Source organism: Myotis brandtii, unplaced genomic scaffold (assembly GCF_000412655.1).
Source record: "Myotis brandtii unplaced genomic scaffold, ASM41265v1 scaffold500, whole genome shotgun sequence".
NCBI lineage: Eukaryota > Metazoa > Chordata > Mammalia > Chiroptera > Vespertilionidae > Myotis > Myotis brandtii.
The window spans coordinates 1,195,802-1,219,650 of record NW_005369062.1 but is presented as its reverse complement, the minus strand read 5'-3'; the positions used below and the strand labels follow the sequence as shown (position 1 = coordinate 1,219,650).

The 23,849-nt window shown below is 39.9% G+C and overlaps 1 protein-coding gene and 1 pseudogene across 4 annotated transcripts in view; one reads left to right on the top strand and one right to left on the bottom strand.

Annotated features, from left to right (window-relative positions):
- The window catches only part of WDFY2 (WD repeat and FYVE domain containing 2), a 207,638-nt gene that overhangs the window by 27,671 nt on the left and 156,118 nt on the right, over positions 1-23,849 (bottom strand). For all 4 annotated transcript variants that reach the window (XM_014548300.1, XM_014548297.1, XM_005876935.2 and 1 more), the window contains exons 5-6: positions 16,683-16,833; positions 10,850-10,962 (exon numbers count right to left, since the gene is read on the bottom strand). In XM_014548300.1, the coding sequence (XP_014403786.1) occupies positions 10,850-10,962; positions 16,683-16,833 (264 nt within the window). The remainder of the gene's footprint in view (positions 1-10,849; positions 10,963-16,682; positions 16,834-23,849) is intronic.
- LOC106727919 lies at positions 20,919-21,489 on the top strand (annotated as a pseudogene).

Here is a 23,849-nt window from a genome sequence, read left to right as displayed (position 1 = left end):
AACAAACCTATGACTATTATAATAGCCTCCTGTAAGGTTTCTTTGCTTCCACTCCTCTTCCTGTTGTCCACTCTCTATCCGGTACCCAAAGTTATCACTGAAGAACACAAAGTAGATTCTGACACCCCTTGCTCCAATCACTCTTGTTCCCATACCACTGTCCATGGCCTTTCATGATCTAGCTCCTGTCGTGGGGCTTCCCCTCCTCCGCCTTACTCACTCCATTCGAGTCACACTGCCCTGCCTGCTGTTCCTGTAGTGTGCCAGATTCATTCCCGCTCTGGTCTTTGCAATTTGTTGCCTCTGCTTGTGATCTTTCCCTAGATCAGTGGTCGGCAAACTGCGGCCCCTTGAGTGTGGCTCTTCCACAAAACACCACGTCCGTGCGGGCGCGCACGTACAGTGCGATTGAAACTTCGTGGCCACACTCAAGGGGCCAAAGAGCCGCATGTGGCTCGCGAGCTGCAGTTTGCCGACCACTGCCCTAGATTATCACTGGCTCATTCTCTCATTAAACACAAGTCCTTGCTCAAATGTCACCTCCTTCAGAGAGATCTTCCTTCACCACTCCTACCTCTCTCCTTTTATTTTTCCTTGGCATAACAATATATATTTATTTATTGTTTGTTGCCCCAACATAATATAAGCTCTAGGAGGGCTGGTTTTGGCTTATTCACCATAGTATCCCTAGACCTAGAATTCTACCTTGCAAAGTAAGTACTCAATAAGCTCAGACAAATGAGCAAACGACTGAATGAAGGAATAAGTACATGAATGAATGTTCTTTGCTTTGTTTTTAGCACATAAAACAGTCATATGACATCTCTTTTTTCTGTCTAACCAGTATTGTTTAAATGATAGCCTTCATCTATTCTATTACTCACACCTTTTAAGTCAGGAAATGCTCATCTGAAGGAGAAGCTCTGGAGATGGTCTTGCTTGACTGGTTAAGCCACTAGGATTAAGGGGATAGAAAAGAGAAAGATGACAAATGCATGATTTCCCCTATATAACATGCTTGTCCCCCGCCCCAAATTCTTACGTTGAAACCTAATCCTCAATATTTGGAAGTGTTTAGGTCAAAAGGATGGGGCCCTGAAGAATGGTAAGAGTAGTGCCCTTATGAAAGAGACCCCAGACAGCTTTCTCACTCCTTTCTGCTAAGTGAGGTTAGAGTGAGAAGGCAGCAGTCTATAGACCAGGACCTGGGCCCCATCAAACACTAAATCTGCCAGCACATTAATCTTGGACTCCCAAGTTTTCAGAACTGTGATAAAAAAATATATTTGTTCATAAGCCACCCAGCCTATAGTAGTCTGTGAAGGCAGCCCAGACAGACTAAGATTACATATAAAATGGGTAACCCAGGCTCTCTAAGGCAGCATGTCAGATTTAAATAGTGGTGGTCATCGATAAAAAGAATGGTTAGAAAGGCTTATTTGACTTAAAGATTTAGACAGGTTTTTCATCCTATCAGAAAAAACATGGAAACACTTAAAAAGAATTTACTAAGTGCCACATGATAAATACCTTGCAACTTCTTCCAACATACATCCACATCTACAAACACTGCACCATAAGTGCCTCTGGCCTTCTTTGTTGGTGACTATAGGACGTGGATAGTTTATGATGAAGAAATTGGACACTTGGCTATGGTATCTAAGTACACAAGCTCTAGAATCAGATTCTGGGCTCAAATTCCAGCTCTGTCTTTGTTAAGTATGTGATAAGGGCAAGTTATTCAATGTTTTTGTGCCTCAGAAGTTTGCTTTGTAAATCGGGGATGATAATTTTGTTGAGATTAAGTAAGTTAATCCTATATAATAAAAGGGTAATATGCAAATTGACCCTAACAGCAGAATGACTGGGAATGACTGGTCACTATGACACACACTGACCACCAGGGGGCAGACGCTCAATGCAGGAGCTGCCCCCTGGTGGTCAGTGCGCTCCCACAGGGGAGCTCTGCTCAGCCACAAGCCAGGCTGATGGCTGCCAGTACAGGGGTTGTGGTGGGAGCCTCTCCTGCCTCCTCAGCAGCGCTAAGGATATCCAACTGCAGCTTAGGCCTGCTCCCCGCTGGCAAGTGGACATCCCCCGAGGGCTCCCGGGCTGCCAGAGGGATGTCTGACTGCCAGCTTAGGCCCAATCCCCCTGGGAAGCGGGCCTAAACCAGCAGGTGGTCATCTCCCGAGGGGTCCCAGACTGCGAGAGGGCACACACCAGGCTGAGAGACCACCCCGAGTACACAAATTTTTGTGCACTGGGCCTCTAGTATATTATAAGGACACAGAATAGTGCCCAGTACATGGGAAACACTCAATAAATGTTAGCTATTATTATAGTGCAGGAGACCTCATCTATACCATCTCTATGACAGTATCCTTTGTTGAGCCAGCCCTCAGGCAGTGACTAGCTTGTTCCCTCAGAGCATCTCATACTGCTCTCCCAGCCATTATGAGATCAATTAAAGTTTTAGAAACAAGTTCGATCTCTAACTTTTCCACATTGCATTAGGCTGTAAAGGGCCAGAGCTGAGAAGGGGAGTTCTTCATAACACAGAGTTAGGAAGAGAAAAAAAAAGATAATTAGGCTAAAACAAGTGAGGGTATACTCAGCATCCTCCCAAGGCTCAGAGTATTATATCACTCTTTAATAAGAGTGGAGAAGATGAAAGGAAAAGCTAAAAGACAGGCAATAGAAGGAGACTGAGGGAAACAAATAACTGCAGGGTCCCATCCAAGCTCTATGTACATGTCCTAACCATAGTGTCCATTGGAGGTTGGCTTATAAATTGTAAACCACAGCATTCATTTCATGTTAGTTCCAAAAGCATGGATTGATCATCTTCTATATGGTAGGCCCTGTGCTAAGCTCTGTGGATATAATCAAATCAAATAAAACTCAGACTTAATGCCAACAGAAATGTACAATGATAAGACGATGGGATTAGCTCTGAGAACAAGAAGGACATGCACATTGTGTTTGGTGGAGCCATTCACTCAGGGACATGTGGCTACTCCCTCTGCCTGGAGTGTTGGTACTACCTTTTATCATCCAAGTACCTTTTTCTCCTCATTCAAGGTGCAGCTCAGGTGTCCTCTCCTGCAGGAAGCTTTCTCCCAACCCCCCTCTCTAATCTAGGTGAGCTTGCCACCTCTGTGCACGTTTTATTGTCACACTCACCCACTGTAGCTAACTTTAATGGATTATAAATATGTTCCCATAAACTTTAGGTTCTGTATCTTTGTACTCAAGCATAGTGCCTGGTACACAGTAGGTGCTCCATAAATGTTTACTCCTGTTGAGTGGATGGGAGAAAGGAATGGGAGGAAAATAAACCAGAGTAATAAAGCATCACTACAGAGACATTCAGCAGAGCCTGGGAGTTGGGGCCCAGCAGGAAGGCAGCGCACTAAGAGCCATGGAAGCGGCACAGACCGATGGAGAGAAATGTGGCTGGGAACAGTCTCTTCCTTCCCAGATGGGTTCTTGCATCAATCAGCAGACAGAGCTTCCTGATGAACAGTCCTTTCTACCCAACACGTTTGGCAGCAGGGGAAGGCATCCACTTTCATTCAGCCAGCCTGCACTCCACAGTAATGCAGGCACATGTACCTCTGCAAAGTCCCACACCCAGGCCATCCTCCTTGCCCCCCATAACTAGGGGAATGAGAGCCAGGGGCTGCAATGGTTGTGGGTTTCCAGGGTTTGTGATGCTTTAAATGACAGAAATCTTTTCTTCCACCTTTCCGCTCCCCTTCAAGGTTTTATTATATGCTTCTCCCTGCCTTTGACCTCCACCATATGACCTACAGAATAATTTTTAACATAAATAAATTTATTTTTAAAATAAAAGTATTTAATCATTATAAAATTTATCTGTACTATTATATACTCTCATAAATGTAATTTTTAAAGAAAATAATTTTATTGACTTTTTACAGAGAGGAAGGGAGAGGGATAGAGAGTTAGAAACATCGATGAGCGAGAAACATCGATCAGCTGCCTCCTGCACGCCCCCTTCTGGGGATGTGCCTGCAGCCAAGGTACATGCCCTTGACCGGAATCGAACCTGGGACCCTTGAGTCCGTAGGCTGACGCTCTATCCACTGAGCCAAACCGGTTAGGGCTAAATGTAATTTTTAATGGCTGCATAATATCCCAACACATAGACATACCTTAATTTAGCTCACTTATTGTTAGATTTTTTTCAACTTTTACCTTTATAAATTTTTCTAAGATGAATATTTTTAAACATAGAACTCTGTTCACATTTCTGACTAGTTAGAAGAGATTCCCAAATGTGTTACCAGACAAAGAGTATAAACATTTAAAAAAATCTAATACATGTTACCAAAATGCTTAGTGAACAAAATTTGGGGGGGACTTTTACAACCAATCTTACAAAAGCTAGACTATGTGGAGTGCCGTAAAAATCAGGGCTAGAAACTCTCACTGGTCTCTTCACCAGCACATGACTGGTGCCTCACTTGAGCGTCTAGTCACACTATGCAAGGTGAAGGTATGTAGGCTAACTGTGCCTAAAGCAGAGTCATCTAAGTAAGTCCTCAGACCATGAAGCCTCTTGAATGAAACAGTTGACCTTTTCGCTCTAGGTTGAAGTGATGAGTGTTTTGGTAAAGCTAAATGTACTCTATCTCTAAGCTACACCTTCCTCCTGAGACCCACAAATGGACATCCAGCTGTCTCCTTGCCCCCAGGGCATCTCTTGGTCATGTCCAGATTAAAGCACCACGATATTCTCTCCCAGACCTGTTCTACCTCAAATATTCCCAGTCTCATTAAATAACATCACTGTCCACCCACGTGCTCCAGATAGAAACCTGGAGCCACTCCTACTGCAATTGCCAAGTGCTACTGAATCCGCATCTCCTAAACAGATTTTTTTTTTAAGGCAAAGATTGACTTTTGTTAGGGAAAAAAACTGGCCTATGACATGACTACCCACCATGCACTGCTTTTAGTTAGGATGTTTTAATTTCAGACCATCTTATGTGGTTACTCTAGGCCTCTGAGTTTTTAAGGCCGTGGTGTAGGTCTCCCCTGAGCCTGCCAGGTTCCTAAACAGATTCCTAAATTGAATCCCTCTTTTTTCCACGCCCACTGCCACCCTAAGTCCAAACAAAGGTCACCTTTTCTAGGAACACCAGCAGTTGCTTTCTTTCTAAACAGTCTTCTCACATCCATTCTTGTCCTCACTCCATCCACTACCCACTGCTGCCAGAGACTTGTTAAAATGGAACCTGTTACCACCCTGCTCACCCTTCGTCACTGGTTTCCCACTGCCTGTGAACAATGTCTGAGGTTTTTAACGTTGCCTGAAAGGTCAGCCTGTACTCCTCTCCCCTGGCTCTCCACACAGGCCATTTGACTTCATGCAGCTGTTCACACTTTCCCATGCCAGGCATCACACTTGTTTCACACATTTGGGGCCTGGAATATTCGCACCACCTGGATCTCCTCTTTTTCATTAGGGTGTCATTTATGCACCACTTCCTCGAAAGCTTCTCTTTAACTCTCTGGACAAGGAGAGGCTCTCTTGTTATTGTCTCCCAATGCAGCTTATGCATGGCATCCAGGCTCCACAGCACTTGCTACACTCATGTTTGATTATCTGCAAGTATTGGTTTAACGCTTATATCACATGACTGGAAGTTGGCTAAACTAAACATTATGCTTGTTTTCACCCATGTAACCCAGCATTCATCAAATTGAGACTCTTTTTAAAAAATATATATTTTATTGATTTTTTACAGAGAGGAAGGGAGAGGGATAGAGAGTTAGAAACATTGATGAGAGAGAAACATCGATCAGCTGCCTCCTGCACGCCCCCCACTGGGGATGGGCCCGCAACCAAGGGACATGCCCCTGACCAGAATCGAACCTGGGACCCTTCAGTCCACAGGCCATCGCTCTATCCACTGAGCCAAACCGGCCAGGGCCAAATAGAGACTCTTGATGAAAATATCCATCTATTACACTTTATATAAACTAGATTGATTGAAAGTCTTCATTGTAAACAAAAATTATGTTTTCAATTATTTGAATCTCCATATTTGTACTGAACTATGTCTTTCCTTGTTTTTGTTATTTGTTAGAGTTACCTTTTCACTTTGAATAAGTCTCCTAGCAGTTAATGAAAAAGTTTGTATTTAATTTTTCATTAATTAGTATGCTTGGCAGATTTACATTTAAGCTTTCCCGTTTCTAATATGTTTATACTAATAAAAAAATTTCTAAGAAGTAAAAGAAATATTAATTGATACTATGAATGGTCAAAATCTGATATTTTCCCCTTTCTTCAAGTCAGTGTATGACTTTTTGGTAGAAAAATATTCTAATTTCTGCAGAAATAGCAAAACACTACAATACTTGGCATTTAGCTCTAGAGTCTAGAAATAAAACCAGCAGAGGAAGCATAAGAACATAAAACTAGTTTCTTAAGTCCCCTTAGATTAGTAAATGCTATGTCAGAGCCTCTGAGTATGACTATTAGGCTGATTCCATCACAACCCACATTTTTATGATCTTCTGTACTATAACAGAGTGACGGGGGAATGTTATGGCTCTGCACACGTTCCAAAAACTTGTCTGCTTCTGAGTTTGGATCTGGACTGACAAGAACTCCAAGATCACTTTATAATGGATCTGGGTTCATCTTAAGGTCTTTGTTTGTGGGATAGGGGAGGGAGGAGATTAAATAAATCTTTACAAAACCCCCTTTTCCAGAATTGTGTCTGCCTGAGTTTGGGACCTGTGAGGGGCCAAAATGGGCCTGCTACATAGGAGGAACTCGGTAACATGTTTGGACCACCATGGACTTTCTTAGACATCCTAGCTTTAAATGAGTTGTGCTATAGCCAGACTGGCAATGGGTAGATACTACTGTTCAGGAATAACAGCAAGTTAAATATGTGACCTGCTACATTTGCCTTCATGTTAGTTAGTGACCTTCTGGGGCCATATTCTGCCTTCCTCAAAGATACCTCATGATAAAATCATATGAAAATGCTTTAAACATTTTGAGAAAGACAAGATACAATGTCAAGCCCTAACCAGTTTTTCTCAGTGGATAGAGCATCGGCCTGCGGACTCAAGGGTCCCAGGTTTGATTCCGGTCAAGGGCATGTACCTTGGTTGCGGGCACATACCCAGTAGGGAGTGTGCAGGAGGCAGCTGATCGATGTTTCTCTCTCATCAATGTTTCTAACTCTCTATCCCTCTCCCTTCCTCTCTGTAAAAAATCAATAATATATATATTTTAAAAAAAGATACATTGTCAAGGTACCATTTTATATTAGAACTAACTTGCAATACATGAAACCCTTGGGCCACATCTGGTTCACCATATAGCAGTAAGCAGCAGCTACTTACCTTTTTTCTGACCTGAAGGCAGCAATACAGAATTCAGAGCACTCCTATCAGCTACCATATGGTGAACACCTAACTACTAAAGAGCCAAAAGGTCAGGCTTAACACCACCTCCACCTAAACCAAATCTGGGAGTTGGCCCGCCCATTATGGCTGCTGAGTTCACCACCTAAATTTTTACCTTAGGTCCATCCATTCCTTGCTTTCACATTACCACACTTCCAGGTACTAGCTTTCCAATTACACTCTCTACTCACTGTCAGAACAATCTTTTAAATTTGATCAAATTAACATATTTGCTTTTAAAAACTCTTTAATGGTCCATACAAGAAGCAACCGATGAATGCATAAATAACTGGAACAAAGAGATGTTTCTCTCTCTCTCCCTTCCTCTCTCTAAAATCAATAAAACAAAAAACCCCAAATACCTCTTTAATGGTGTCTCACTGACATGCCCTCAATGATCTGAACTGACTCTCACTTCCTTTCTGGCTGCCCCTACTTCACACTCAGAGTTCGAGCCCAAAAGAGTTAGTAGGTGTTCCCAAGAGAGCCACACTCTTGCAAATCTCCATGCCTTGGACCATGCGGATTTTTTTCCTGCCTAGATTGTTCTTACTTTTCCATGAATTCAACACTTACTAGTACTCCTCCCCCAAAGATCTAAACTCAAACCACACCTTCCCTGGGGAGGCCTTCCCTGACTAACTCCCACTTGCATCCAAGCTGGTGCCCATTCTTGGTTCTTGGAGACACTTAGGGCCTGCTTCCCCACTGTCCTTGCCACCAGGCACTAGAATTACTGGTTTAGCTTTTGTCTCTCTCACTGGGCTGTAAGAAATTTTAGGACAGTGACTGTGCCTTTTAATTCGGTGACTGAGAATAGAGCCTGAGATCAACTAGAGAGCTCACAGGTGTAAAGAGACAAGGGTCCAGGGCAGAAACCACAGAGACACAAAGGAGATGAGAAAGAGCAGTTGGAGATGCAGAAGAAAACTGGAAGACAGCACGTGTCACAGAAGCCAAAGGAGGCCAGTTAAACGCAGGAAGGAATCGCAATGTAAAATGCCGCCGCTGAAAGGTTTAAGTAGGGCATAGTTTAAACCATGTCCACTGGACTTAGCAAACAGCAGGCCATTGGCTGGCTACCTTGGGGAGAGCAGTTTGAGTGGACTGATGAGACAGCCAAATTACAGGTGGCTGGAAAGGAAATGGGAGATGAAGAATTTGAAGCAGCTAGGAAAAGGATATTCTTTTAAAGCATTGCTGTTTGCTATAACATGAAGATTATGCTAAATGAAATAAGCCAGTCAGAAAACAAATACTATGATTCTATTCACAGGAGGAATGGTAGTAGTCAAATTCATAGACAACAGAAAGCAGCATGGTGTTTGCCAGGGCCTGGGGGAAAGAGGGGAGTTAGTGTTTAATGGGTACAAAGTTTCCATTTTGCAAGATGAAAAATGTTCTGTAGATAGATGGTGGGGTGATAGTTGCAAAAAAGTGTGGATGTATTTAATGCCATTGAACTGCACAGTAAAAAATGATTAAAATTGTAAACTTAAGATTAGGTATAGTTTACCACAATTTTTTAAGAAGAGAAAAAACATTGCTATTAAAGACATTGCTACAACAGGACATGGACTGAGAGGATTTGTTTGTTTTTATCAGAGAGGCAAGAAACCTTAGCATGTTAATAAACTGAGAAGAGTGAGTTAGTCAAAAGGGAGAGAAGGGAATGACTTTGGTGCTGAGACCCTGAGGAGACTGAGCCTAGGGCCAGAGGACAGCAGGCTCCTGCTCCAGGCAGAAGGGAAAGAGAAGGAGGGGTAGAAAAGTTTATTGGGGAGAAAATGGGTGGGCAAAAAAAATATTTTTTTAAAGCTTCTATCTGATAACATCTATTTTTCTTTGAAGGAAGCGGCTGGAATGGGAGGCAGTGGGGGCTGAGGGAGAGTGGGGAAGGTCTGAGAAAGCTGTTAAGGGAATGGCAGGAGTGTACTGAGGATCAGTAATCACGTGCAGGGGTTAAGAGGCAGTTCCTGACTCTGCACTGGGATGATGAATCCGCACCTGTGATGATGGGCTAAGACTCCCAGCATAACTTGCAGCTGGGTCCTGACCCAGTCAGTGGCTGACAGCACAAGGAGAGAGCGTGGATAGTGAGTGAACCATGGACAAAATTTACAGAGGAAGAACAAAGGGGCCCTGAGCTGAGCATGTTGGGAAGCACATGGCTAAAAGGGCTACACTGGGAAGGAAGAAAAGATGGGCTGGAAACATAGGGCAATGAGGGATCAAGGAGCGGACTTCTCAACAAGGGGAAGAGCAAGTGGAGTTGGAATAAGGGTTTAGGGAAGCAAAAGATTAGGAGATTGAAGTTAGCAGTGAAACATAGAAGTTTAAGATTCCTGAGGTGGGAGAGTTCTGGACCCTACCAGGCCAGGATTGGCCAGGGTATAAGTGGCTAAAAAGAGTAATCCAATCAGAGAGAACTGAGTCCTAGCCACAGGGGATATGTTTCTGTGTATCTTTCCTCCCAAACGTAAAGATAATTCAGATGATCTTTTAAGAATCTTTTTCTCTGGGTTCAATTTTCTCCCATTCCTTTTTTTCCCTTTAGGAAATCCCTTATGACCTAGGTACTATCCCTTTTTACACCCTCATTCACCTACTTTTGTTCTTATATGGTGCCTAAACTCAATATTAACCTTGTTGTGTACTCAACCACGGGTGTAATCTGCAGAAGATAAAGCCCATTAAAAACCATGAAAACAGGCAGTGACTTATTTTCCAAGGTTAACATCACACATTAAAAATACTAGTAAAAAATGAATCATCATCACCTATTCAAGACTTCCAAAGGCTGTGTGTATATTTTACATTACCTTGTTTAAATGACTCTGAGCAGGCTAGTAACATAAAGGGAGTCTTGGGTTTTAAACGGGAAAGAGCCCAAAAGGAAGGGAAGTTAAAGAAGAACTTTTACCTTTTCATACAACCTGGTTACCCATGATGAACATATTTTTCATTTCACTTGTCTTGGAAGTGGGAGTCAGTCTTGCCCGCCATCTCCTAGATCCAATGATGGCAAGGACAGACTGAGGCAGCTGTCCTTTTGGCTTTTGGGGGTTTCTGCAGTTGCCACATAGTCTCAAACAATGTCTCATTAACATGTGCCAACACTGGCTCTCTCTGGGGCAATATGACAAAGAACCAAATTGCTAACATTTTCAAAATAGATTGAGTCCTCTTTTGTTTGTATTGATGGTGAAAATTTTTGACATTATATTCTAATGAACCATTCTGAAATCAGTTAAGTGTATCATGTGTATCTTTGTATAAGCCCAAAGTACACCCTGTCACATTCACATCTTATCTGAAACCAGAACATGCAGCACGTGCAAGCTCCCTGAGAGAGCAAGTGGCACATGGATTTTGCTTTCAGTCCCACCTGTATGTCCTCTGAATGTTGTGACCAGGGTGCAGTTTTCTTGCTCCAGTTTGAGGATGGTTACTTGGCCTGAATGGTCACCAATAAACACATGCCGGGTTTCAACATCGAATCTATCATATAAGCATTAAGGATTTTTCTCAAATGAGTGGAGGGATTTATAAAAACAATAAATGTAAGAAAGATAGAAAAGTGGACATAACAAAATGAAAACACAGTATTAGTGGACAGTAAGACTCAACATGATACAGATGTCAATTCTCACATGAATTTATAAATTTAATATAATTCCTATAAAAATATCAACATGTTTTCTTCCTAGAGTTAGATATGTTGATTCTAAAGAAAAACAAATAAGCAAGAAAAGCCAGGAATATTCTGAAAATAACAGTAATATGGCATGTGATGGGGAAAGCTAGCCCTATCAGATATTAAAACGTGTTATAAAATTTCTTTAATTAAAAGTGTGGCACAGATGCATAATTGACAAACGGACCACTGGAACAGAACAGAAAGTCTAGAAACAGACCTAAAAGCATAGAGAAATTTGTTACATGTCTACTAAAGGTGGCTCTTCAACTAATAAAGATGGATTTTTTTTTTTAAAAAAGGATACTGACACAAACTGAATAGTCATTTGGAAAAATTAAATAGGATTTGTATTTCACATTATATACCAGGACAAATCCATATGAATTAGAGATCTCAATGTAAAAAATTAAAAAAATATGAAAGGTCTAGATGGAAGAGTTCCTTTATAACCCTAGTGGAAAAAGCTATTACTATCAAAAACACAAACAACAAACAAATGCAATAAGTAAAGCTAAAAGACCAATTGAAAAAAAACATATTTGCAAATTAAGTCACAAAAGGCCCAAATCTCTAATATATAAAAAGAGCAATCAAGAAAAAAACCATAAGCCTAATAGAAAAATGGGGAAAATATATGAATAGTTCAAGAAATGAAAATGTTGCTATGCAAAAACGCATTAACCTAGCAGGTCTGACTGCTATCCTTTGAAAGGTTGTCTAAAAGGCTGACATGGCATCTGGGAACTTGGATTTTAGGAGGGTTTCCGCCACTAACAGACAAGAGTGGCTAACTGTGCCTTAACTGCACAAACAATATGGTTTATGACAAACACCCACTTTCCTTGTGAGAGTCTGAAAGTTTGGTACATGCCACGCAGAGGCTGCCTATGTGACCAGTACAAGTCGAAGGTGCTGAGTCTCTAGTGAGATTTCCTGGTTGATAATGCCTAGCAATAATCCTACCTCTAGAGATCTGTCCTGGAATACACTGGCAAAAATACAAGACACATGACGGAGGCTATTCACTCTGCATTATGGTAACAACTGAAGTTTGAAAACAACCCAAAAGCCCATGAAACTGGGACTTATTAATTTAACTATGACATATCCATGCAGCGGGAGGAAAAAAAGACCTCCATAAGCAAACTGACATGGAGTAACTTTCAGGATATATTATTAAGTTGGGGGGGGGGTAATATGTTTTACTACCTTTGTGTAAAAAAGGGAGAAAATATAAATATAAGTGTATGTGTGCTCATATTTAGAAAAGAAAACCCTGGAAGGATAAATCAAGATCTAACAAAAATGGCTGCCTATGGAGAAGAGAGAAACAAGTTGAGGGGGCAGAAATGAGAATGAGACTTCTCTCTTGTTATAGAGTTTCCATTTTATAATCTTGTAATACTTTTACACATTAAAAATATTTATAAAATTAAAAAATCCCCCAAATTGACAATATTGTAAAATGAATGAACCTAATTATCAAATTGGTGATATAACCACATAGTTAACACAATTATTTCAAGTGACTTCAAAGCACAGCATTTTGACTGTGCATCCTTTGTAGAACATATTTAAGGACAATGAGAAATGCAAAGAAATCTAAAACCTCATCCAGTAGTCTTGTTATTACAATATTACTATTATTATTGAAATATTATATGTGCTGATAATTTATTATTTAAAAAAATACACATACATATATTTTCTAACTATCTCTAAATACTATTCCTCACTAAAAGAAGTGGCTGATTGCAGGAGTGGAATGGGAAGGTACAAGAGGAACTTAAGACAGTTGTGCCAAAAAGCAAGGAAACGATCAGAAGCTATGGGAATATAAAAAAGACACAGGGATGAATCATGTCTTATTGGCCTAACTCTAAATCCAAATCACTTATAAGTTTAGTTTCACTTTAGTTGAAAACTTCAATAACCTTCCCTCCCAGGCTCTTTACCTTGGTCCTCTCTCCTTTCATCTCCCAATATGCTCTATAGCTGGGAAGAGGGGGAAGGCAAAATCTTTTTTAATTTTCTTTGACTTGGCCATTTTGAATTCACTTAGCTGCTGGGTAAACTTAATTGCTTTTTACAAAAGAAAAATGTCTATGTAGGTTTCATGTTAACAATGCTTTAAGAGCTGGTGAAAGGTGTGGCCACACTACTTCGGTTTTAAGCTTTCTACCTTATTTTCCTCCTACCTTCCTCTTTCCTCACATGCCATCCAGTGAGAAGACCTGCCCCTCAGTCTTGTCAATGTACCTGAGAGGTAGGAGCAGAAACACTGTCTCCACTAAAACTGAAATGGTAGACCTGTAAATGTGGGAAAACTATACTCGTTACAGCCCTGCCACCCCTTGTTGTGTGTGTATATATAATACTTTGTCCTTCATCTGTAACAGATCCTGTGTTGGAATTCTTTGGTGTAAATAAACGTTTGGTTTTATTTATCAAGAAAAAAAAGGACACAGGAACCAATATGATGGGGCTCTTACTGGCCAAAGGTGGGACAATAAGAGCATTAAAAAAAAGCAATTTATTGGAATATAATGAATATATTGTTTAAAAGACAAACAAAACCTAAGAGTTTATAAGAGTCCCACTCAACAAAAGCTATTTGGAAGAGGGCTGAAATAAAATTATAGTACAACCTCAAAGCCAGAGTGATTGGCATTAAATATGACATGAGGAAATATGAAAACCAAGATAACCTTAATAGCTTTTCAGTACTCGCTCCCAGAATAGGAACAGATCTAAGAGACTACTTGGTGGAAAGGCATTTCACTATGTAGGGTGACATCTTGAAAATATCTCCGACATGAACAGAATGTTAAAATGAAGAGTATCTGAATTATTTTGTGGAAAATATGATTTAAAAAAAGGCCAAATGACAGGACTGAAAGGTGAGGCTGGATAGAGTAGAACAATTTATGGACTATGAAGTGGGGAGGGAAACAGTTCTATTTCCTAACTTCAACTGCCATGGGACTTCTGAGAAACAGCTCCATTCTACAGTATCCGGTTATGCAGAGAAGTAGCTAAAAGATTACCAAACTCAAATTCTATTCCTGGTTCTTAGGTAACGGTTATGTGACCTCGGAGAGTCACGTAAGCTACCTGAGCCTCTCTGAGCCTTTAGTTTCAACACTATGAAAATTGAGAATTAGTTCTTTTTTGTTTTTATTTTACCTTACTGTATTCATGGTGAACAAAGTAACATTAAATAGAAACACTATATAAGCCCTCAGGGACTGCAAATGTAATTATTCTTTTTCTATCTTTCTCTGCATTATTATTATTATTTAGACTGTTTAATATCTGAAGATTCAGATCTTTAGCCAACACAATCAAAGATTTTGAGGTTATTCAGAAAGAATTCAATTTGTAAACTGGTCAGTCTCTGTCAGTCTCTGTCTTCCTTTATTCCTCTACTTCATTGCATATTTACTCTCCACTAAGAGGCCTAAAAGAAGAGAGACTCTGGCAAGGGCAGCACTGTATGCCATCAATGTGCAGCACTGGAAAATTATCAGGAATGTATATGCTCCTAGGAGTAAGAGCTGGCTGGCACTGTGGCTCCAAAATTGGAGCTAGAGAGGCAGAGCTAATGGAGGTAATGGAATCTGTCTGTAGTACTGCAATTCCCCTCCACCTTAATAGCAAGATTAGACTGGATAGTCGTGGATACTGGGAAATGAAGCCACAGGCTCTCTCTCTCTCTCTCTCTCTCTCTCTCTCTCTCTCACACACACACACACACACACACACACACACTTTGCTTGATAAAACCACATGGCTGTGGCCAAAGGAAACAGTCGAAAAACAAGGGACAAAAACTACCAAAGTCAAGTCAAGTTTAACTCTGTGTTTTTGTGTTTCATTTTCAAATAGTTTAAAAAGTAAACTCGCCCTGGCCGGAGTGGCTTGGTTGAGCATCATCCCGTGCACTGATTCCCAGTCAGGTTGCAGCTCAATCCCCAATAGGGGGTGTAAAGGAGGCAGTGGATAGATGTTTCTCTCTCACATCGATGTTTCTCTTTCCTTTCCCCTCCCTCTCTCTCTAAAATCAATAAAAAAAACTTCTTAAGGGCAAGATCTTTATATTTCTCTACTCCTTGGTTTGGTTAGTGATATAGATGATAAATCACTAGGTGTGGCTAGTAATAGAGAAGCCAGCATATTAAGAACAAATTACATTGCTGCCATTAGTTCTGTTCTCAAAAGAGTAATGCAGTATGATGGGGAAAAACAGCAGTCCAAGCAGAATCTAGGTTCTAGCGGTGATTTTCCTACATCTTAGGTGGGTGGCCACACATAGGGCCCATGACGATTCCTGGGCTTCAGCTGACTCATCTGGGAAATGAGGCATTGGACTGGACGGTCTCAGGCTCTTTCAGCTCTAACGCTATAAGAAATCATTAATGTACTGGCAAGATAATTCATGCCAATTCATTTACTTTAAAAAGTAAACTTTGGAATTTCTTTTATTAACAGGTGGTACCACCCTCTCAAAGGAAAGTTGATTCTCCTCTTCATTTCTTACTGTCCTTGCTTCTGGTCTTCTTGGTAATTTGCCATTTTACAACATTCTACAAAAGCCATTCTTAATTTCTTCATCTTGTCCTTCCAGTGAGAAAAAAAAAAAGTGACATTACCCCATACACACAAAAATACAGCTACTGCAAAGAAACAGTAAAGTATTTCTTCAGACTGTTGAGAATTGCTGAATAAGCAAGTTTACAAATAAGGTGAAAAATCTGAAAGCAAATCTTACTATTTCTTCCTACTTTGGCTGACAAGTGATCTGTTCCCACCTATTTTCTTATCTGCCAGAAGGTGAAGAGAGTTCTGCATCTTTTAAATCAAAGGCAGGGTCCTTGCAACAGTAGCATTATCCAAACTTATTAAGCCTGTGCTTGCTGGAGGCCAGATGTGAGGATTACTCAGCATTAGCAGGTGTTCACACTGAGCACATGGCTCCTGGAGACTTGGGAGATAGAAATAATACCATTCTACATATCCTGGAAAAGTCTTGGACCTGGAACAAAGCCTGTAGATACCAGCTGACCTACTCAAGTCCTGGCACGGTAGCCTCTCAAATATTTTTTAAATGAATAGGAATACTGTGGTTCTTCTGCCAGGCACCAATGGGCATGTTCACAACCTTAGTATCTATGTGTAAATTAGTTCTGTACAAAAATAAAAGACTGTATTTCAGTGATGGTTTTATCCTCATGTTTTGCAATTGCTTGTGACAGCTGAGACTCACAATCTGGGCTGTGTTCTAGCTAGATGTCAGGGTTTGGATCATAGTAGACCACAATCTACTTATTTTAGGTGAAATAAGCTCACTTTACTCCTCCTACATGAGGAATTGTTCATTAGAAAAGTCTATGAGTATCTTAATCAGCGGGGTAAGTTAGCAAATAAAAAAACTTTCAAGTTGCACATCCCCAAAATTTTCTTGAAAGAAATAAGTCAGCAGCTAAGTTCCCACCAAGGAATTTTCTCCAGCAAAGGATACTGCAGGCCCGAGGCCACAGCACTGGTGCGATAACCTCCCAGGCGTTGCCCACTCTCAGAGCAGTGCCAGGCAAACTGCTTGTCTTGTCCCGTGCTCAGCACCCACTCCAGCTCCAGGACAAACAGGATCATCGTCACTCTGCTCTGATGTGCTGAAAACCAAGAGGCAAGAAAACAACCCATAAAGTATCCTAAAGGAGGCTGGTAAAGCATGGCCCACAGAGATGCATCGTTCTCTTCTCCCCTCCCAAACAAGCTAGCACGGGTAGGAGAGGGGTTCTCAGCTGCGGTGAGGGCATGCCACTGTAAAGGGGCACATCGGAGCTCTTATAGATGAAGTCTGGCTTATAAATCTACAACAAAGTTCTAGATCAACTGTCTGTAAGAAATCAAACACTTGGAATGGAGGGCAGAATTAGGCCCAAGTGCTAAATAAAAGTGAATGAAATATCCCTTATGTCAAAGTACATATATGTGATGAGAACATATTTCCTAGGGTTGCTCATACACAAGAGCAACAACATCATAGAATTATTGCACCGCACAACTTCAGAGTTAGAAGAAACCACTCATGTCATTTACTCCATCTCCCTGGGGAACTGAGGCACAATACAGTTCAGTATTTTGGTCAAGGTCTAGTGGCTTCACAATTACCAAATAAAATCAGTAAAATATTCGCTTTCTTCTTAATATACAATCCCAGGGGATAGGAAGAGGGGGCTGTGGCCACTGAACAGAGCTGACTGGAATAAACGGAGATGAACATCCTGGAACCTGGGCCTGCTGGGTCCAGTCTGGTGAGCAGAGTAGACTGATCACAGGTGTGATGCAGTGACGGAGAAGACAGCAGTTTCCCATTCTGATCAGCTGCCAGTTTCTGTGTGTCTAACAAGTACCAGGTACTTAAATCCATTATCTCAGTTATAGTGACCCTGCAAGAATGGGGGGTTGCCTCATTTTACAGACATTACTTGGCCTTGGCAAGATGGCCCTTTCAGATTGACTCCCAACAATACACTCAGAACCAGAGTGAATACCCACAGGACAGTCATTTCACCAAATGCCTGATGTTTTAAAATTTGGTATTTGAATCATGAGAATCAAAGGGATACAAAAAAGGTATAGAAGCAATATTACAACTTCTCTACAGTAAATGTCTGCCTTTCAGAGTATCAGCCACAATCAAGAAAAAACATCTTTAACTAAAAGAGTGACTTCCTGGAGAAACTCTGAAGATTTGTCATGTCTGTGTCATCAGATGTCTAATTAAGTTCCACCAACAATGGGATAAAAGCAAACTCTCTAATGCAGCGGACGCCAACCTTTCGGACCTCACGGACCACTGGTTGGCAACCACTGCTCTAATGGGTCCAAGTGTACCTGCGTCTATTTTAGGCAGAACATGGCTCCCAGCACTTTGCCCCTTTTTCTCATGAAGGGACCTTTGACCTCCTATTTATTACTTTCTAAGTCCAAGGGGATGACAGTGGCCCACAAGATAAGGGGGGTGGGGGGAAGCAGGGATGTTAGCCCTCTGAGCTGCCATCATGTGACAGAGGAGAAAGAGGAGTTGAGCGACTTGTTCAAAGGTAGATAACCAATGAGTGACGGAGCTGGACTTAAAACCCTAGTCTCTCGGCCAAGTTGGTTTTCTTTCTCTGTGTCAGGTTATGACTCTGAAAAAGAAACAAAAAACAAACCCCCCACACATACTCTTTTTAGGGTGACAGAATTCTTTTATTCAAAAAGAAATCCTTTAAAGGTCATACATAACATTAAGCTTCAGAAACCTGGGCTTGAAGCCTATAGTTCTTGAATGGCAGTGGTGAGAAAGGACATCTTTGCCTTGATCCTGATTTGAAGGGAAAGCACCTAGTTTCTCACAAGTATGTGGGTTTTTTGTCCATGTCTCCTTATCAAGTTGAGGAAGTTTCTCTCTATTCGTAATTTGCTGACAGTTGTTTTTTGTTTGTTTTGTTTTTTTTTATCATGAACGGATGTCAGATTTTATCAAATGCTTTTTCTGCATCAGTTGATATGATCATATGATTTTTTCTTCTTTAGCCTTTTGATGGAATGGATTACACTAATTTTCAAATGCTGAACCAGCCTTGAATATCTGGAATAAATCCTACTTGGTCATGGTACATAATTCTCTTTATATATTATTGAATTTACTAGTGTTTTTTTGAGGATTTTACATCTACGTTCTTGTGAGATACTGGGACTGTAGTCTTCCTTTCTTGCAATGTCTTTGGTTTTGGTATCACTGATTGATTTAAAAAATATTTATTGAGATAAATTTCACATAATAGAGAATTCGCCATTTAAACCATTCAGCGGTCTGTAGTATATTCACAATGTTGTATAGTCATCATGAAAAATTTTCCAGAACATCACCCTCAGCTCTAAAATAAACCCATATCCTCAAATTCCCCTTCTCCCATATCTGGAAAACCATTAATTTACTTCCTGTCTCTATGGATTTTCCTGTTTTATTATTTCATATAGATGCAATCATACAATGTGTGGTCTTTTGTGTTTACTTTCTTTCTATTAGCATGATTTCAAGTTCATCCATGGTATAGCATGTATCAGTACTTCATTCCTATTTTTATGGCCAAATAATAATTCATTATATCAATATACCACATTTTATTTATCCATTCATCCACTGATGAAAATTTAGGCTGTTTTCACTTTTTGGCTATTATGAATAATGTTGCTATGAATATTTGTGTACAAGTTTTTGTGTGAATACATGCTTTCAATTCTCTTGAGTATACAGGAGTGGGCAAAAGTAGTTTACAGTTGTAAGTACACGAAACAGAGTTTATTCTTGTATTATTACTTATTAATCACTGTATTATTTATTACGAACAACTATAAACCTACTTTTGCCAACCCCTGTATAACTAGGAGTATAAATACTATGTTACAGGGTAACTCTATTTTTAACTCTTTCAGAAACTGACAAACTATTTACCAAAGTGGCTACACCATTTTACATTCCCACCAGCAGTGTAAAAGGGTCCCAATTTTTCCATATCTTTGTCAACACTAGTTCCCCCTCTACCTTATTTGAGAGGAATTAATATTTATGCACTGATGAACTATGTTTCAGGTATTGTACTAAGAAATTTTATATATGCAATCTCTTTTTTATTGTAGTTAAATAAAACATAAAATTTACCATTTTAATCATTTTTGAGTGTACAATGCTGTGGCATTAAATACATTTACATTATTGTATAAACATTACCACCATCCACTCTCCAGAACTTTCTCATATTCCCAAATAGAAACTCTGTACCCATTAAGCACTAATTTCCCATTTACCTTCCCCCAACCCCTGGCAACCACCATTCTACTTCCTGCCTTTACAAGTTTGACTACTACCTCATATAAGTGGTATCACACCATATTTGTTTTTTTGTGACTGGCATATTTCACTTAGCATAAGTCTTCAAGATTCATCCATGTTGTAGTGCATGTCAAAATTCCTTTATATGTATGCAGCACCTTTTCTTCCACCGTTTGGATATTATGAATAATGCTGCTATGCACATGGGTATACAAATATCTGTTTGCGTCCCTGTTTTCATTTCTTTGGGTATAAACCTGGGAAAACCTCACTTGGTTGTGATGTACTATCCTTTTTATATATAGATGAATTTGATTTGCTAACATTTTGGTTAGATTTCTTACATCTATTTTCATGGGGGATGTTGGTCTGCAGATTTCTTAAACTGTCTCTGTTTAGTTTTAGTATCTGAAAATGCTGAATTCATAAAATGAGTTAAAAAGTCTTTTATTTCTTCAATTTCTCAGAGTTTGTATTGTTTCTTCCTTGTTTGGCAAAGTTCACCAGTAAAGCCATCTGGACCAGGAGTTTACCTTGTGGGAAGATTTTAATCATAGAGTCAATTTCTTTACTAGATATAGGACTATTAGGATTATCTATTTCTTCTTGAGTGACTGTAGCAGTTTGTACTTTCAAAGATTTGTTCATTTCATGTAAGTTGTAAAATTTATTAGCATAAAGTTGTTCATAATATTCCTTATTTTCCTTTAAATATCTCTAGAATCTATAATAATATCACTTCTCTCATTCCTAATATTGGTAACTTGCATTGTCTCTATCTCTCTGGTAAGTCTGACTAGAGATTTATCACTTTATTGATCTTCTCAAAACAAAAACAAAACACAGCTTAGCTTTGCCTCATCTACTGCGAGGATGAAAACCATTCTGAGCAATCCAACTGTCTACATTTCAGAAAATGTCACCATCATTCTGAAGGGATATACAGTTATGGTGAAGGGCCCCAGAGGCACCCTCCGGAGGGACTTCAATCACATCAATGTAGAACTCAGTCTCCTTGGAAGGAAAAAGAAGAGACTTCGGATTGACAAATGGTGGGCAAACAGAAAGGAACTGGCCACCATTCGCACTATCTGCAGTCATGGACAGAACATGATCATGGTCTTCCGTTACAAGATGAGGTCTGTGTATGCTCACTTCCCCATCAACATTGTTATTCAGGAGAATGGTTCTCTTGTTGAAATAAGAAATTTCTTGGGTGAAAAATACGTATAACCACAGGGTTCAGATGAGGTCAGGCATTGCTTGGTCAATCTCTCAAGCCCAGAAAGATGAGTTAATACTTGAAGGAAACAACACTGAACTTGTATGAAATTCAGCTGTATTGACTGAGCAAGCTACAACAGTTAAAAAAAAGGATATCAGAAAATTTTTGGATGATATGTACATTTCTGAAAAAGGAACAGTTCAGTAGGCTGATGAATAAGATCTAAGTTGTCCGGCTACAGCACCGGCAAGATGCCAAATGATTCCTCAGACTTATTTGTGATATATATATTTTGTTAATCCTCACTGGAGGATATTTTTCTATTGATTTTTAGAGAGAGTGGAAGGGAGGGGGAGAGAGAAAGAGAGATAGGAGAGGAGAGGAGACATCAATGTGAGAGAGACACATCGATTGGCTGCCTTCTGTACACGCCCAACAGGGGCTGGGTATTAAAACTGCAACCCAGGGACACGCCCTTGGCCAGGAATCAAACTAGCAACCCTTCCGAGCCTGGGCTGACACTCTAACCACTGAACCACAGTGGCCAGGGCTATTGTGATATTTTAAAGATGCAATAAAAGCCATGTATTGATTTGAGAAAACAAAAATCAGACAAACAAAAAATTCCACAGCTTTTGGTGTCATTGACTTTTCTCTATTTTCTGCCTTCTATTTTATGAACTTCTGATATGATCTCTCTTCTGCTTCAGCTTAGGTTTCCTTTTTTCTTCTCTGTCTGGTTTCTTGATGTAGAAGCTGAGGTCACTGCTTTGAGACCCTCTTCTCTTCTAACATGGGTGTTTAGTGCTATAAATTTCCCCTTTAGCAGCATCCCGTGAATTCTGATACATTGTGTTTTCAAATTCACTCAGTACAAAATACTTTCTGATTTCTCTTATGATTTTTTTCTGTACCCCATGGATTATTTAGATGTGGATTATTAGCTTCCTTGGTATTTGGGGATTTTCCAGAGATCTATTATTGATTCTACTTTAATTCCATTTTGATCAAAGAACATACCCTGCAAGGCTTGAAGTCTTCCAAATTTATTGAGACTTATCTATGGCCCAGAATATGGCCTACCTTGAAACGTCCTATGCACATTTGAAAAGAATGTATATTTTGTTTCAGTTAAATGGGATGTCCCACAGATGTCAATGAAAACATTGATGTGTTGTTCAAATCTTCTATAACTTATTGACTTCCTGAATGTTTATTCTATCAATTATTGATATGTTCAATCAATTATTGAGAGAAGTATTAAAGTTTGACTATAATTGTGAATGTGCCTATTTTTCCTCCTAAAGTTATATGTTTTTTAAAACATTTTTATTATCTATCTATCTATCTATCTATCTATCTATCTATCTATCTATTATTTTTATTGATTTCAGAGAGGAAGGGAGAGGGAGAGAGAGATAGAAGCATCAATGATGAGAGAGAACCATTGATCAGCTGCCTCCTGCACACCCCTTACTGGGGATTGAGCCCACTACCTGGGCATGTGCTTCTGACCAGAATTGAACCTGGGACCCTTCAGTCCGCAGGCCGATGCTCTATCCACTGAGCCAAACTGGCTAGGGCTGTATCAGGTTTTACTTTAAAAATTCAAAGCTATGTTTATTGGGTGCATAAACATTTAGGATTGCTATGTCCTCCTGAGGGATTGAGCACTTTATCATTGTGAAATGATCTCCTTTATCTCTGGTAATATTCTTTGCTCTGAAATCTACTTTGACTAATATTAACAGAGCTGCTCCACTCCAGATTTCTTTTGACTAGTGTTTGCATGGTTTATCTTCTTCCATCATTTTACTTTTAACCTATTTGTTATTATAGCTCAAATGCATTTCTTGTAGGTAGTTTATATTTGGGTCTCCCTTTTTCACAATATCTGATGGCCTCTGCCTTTTAATGGGCTTTAGACCATACACATTTAATGTGATTACTGATAACTAGTTAGGTTTAAATTTATCATCTTACTACTAGTTTTCTATTTTCCCATCTGTTCTTTCCCCTTTTCCCTCTTACTGTTTTTTCCATGAGTAACTGAGAACTATCATATGATTCTGTTTTATCGCTTTGGTTGGCTTAGAAGCGCTAACATTTTGATTTGTTATTTTATTGGTTGTGTTAGAGCTAGTAGTATATATCTTTAACTTATAGTCTTCCTTTAAGTGATATTATACCACTTTATGCATAGCATAAGAACCTGACAATAGTATACTTTCATTTCTCTCTACCTCTTGGCATTTATACTATTATTGTCATACATATAAATTTTACATATATAGTGTTATTAACATCATGCTACTTTGTCATTATGCTTGGTTAAACAGCCAGTTGTCTTTTAAAGAAATCCTATCTAATAATAGAGAAACATGGTAATTAACCATACCTCCGCTACCCTTCCCATTGGCTAATCAGGGCGATATGCAAATTAACTGCCAACCAAGATGGTGGCCGGCAGCCAGGCAGCTTGAAGCGAACAGGAGGCTTGCTTGCTTCAGTGACGGAGGAAGCCAACGTTCCCCGCCTGCCTTGCCGGCCTCTGAGCTTGCAGTTTAAGAAACATTGTT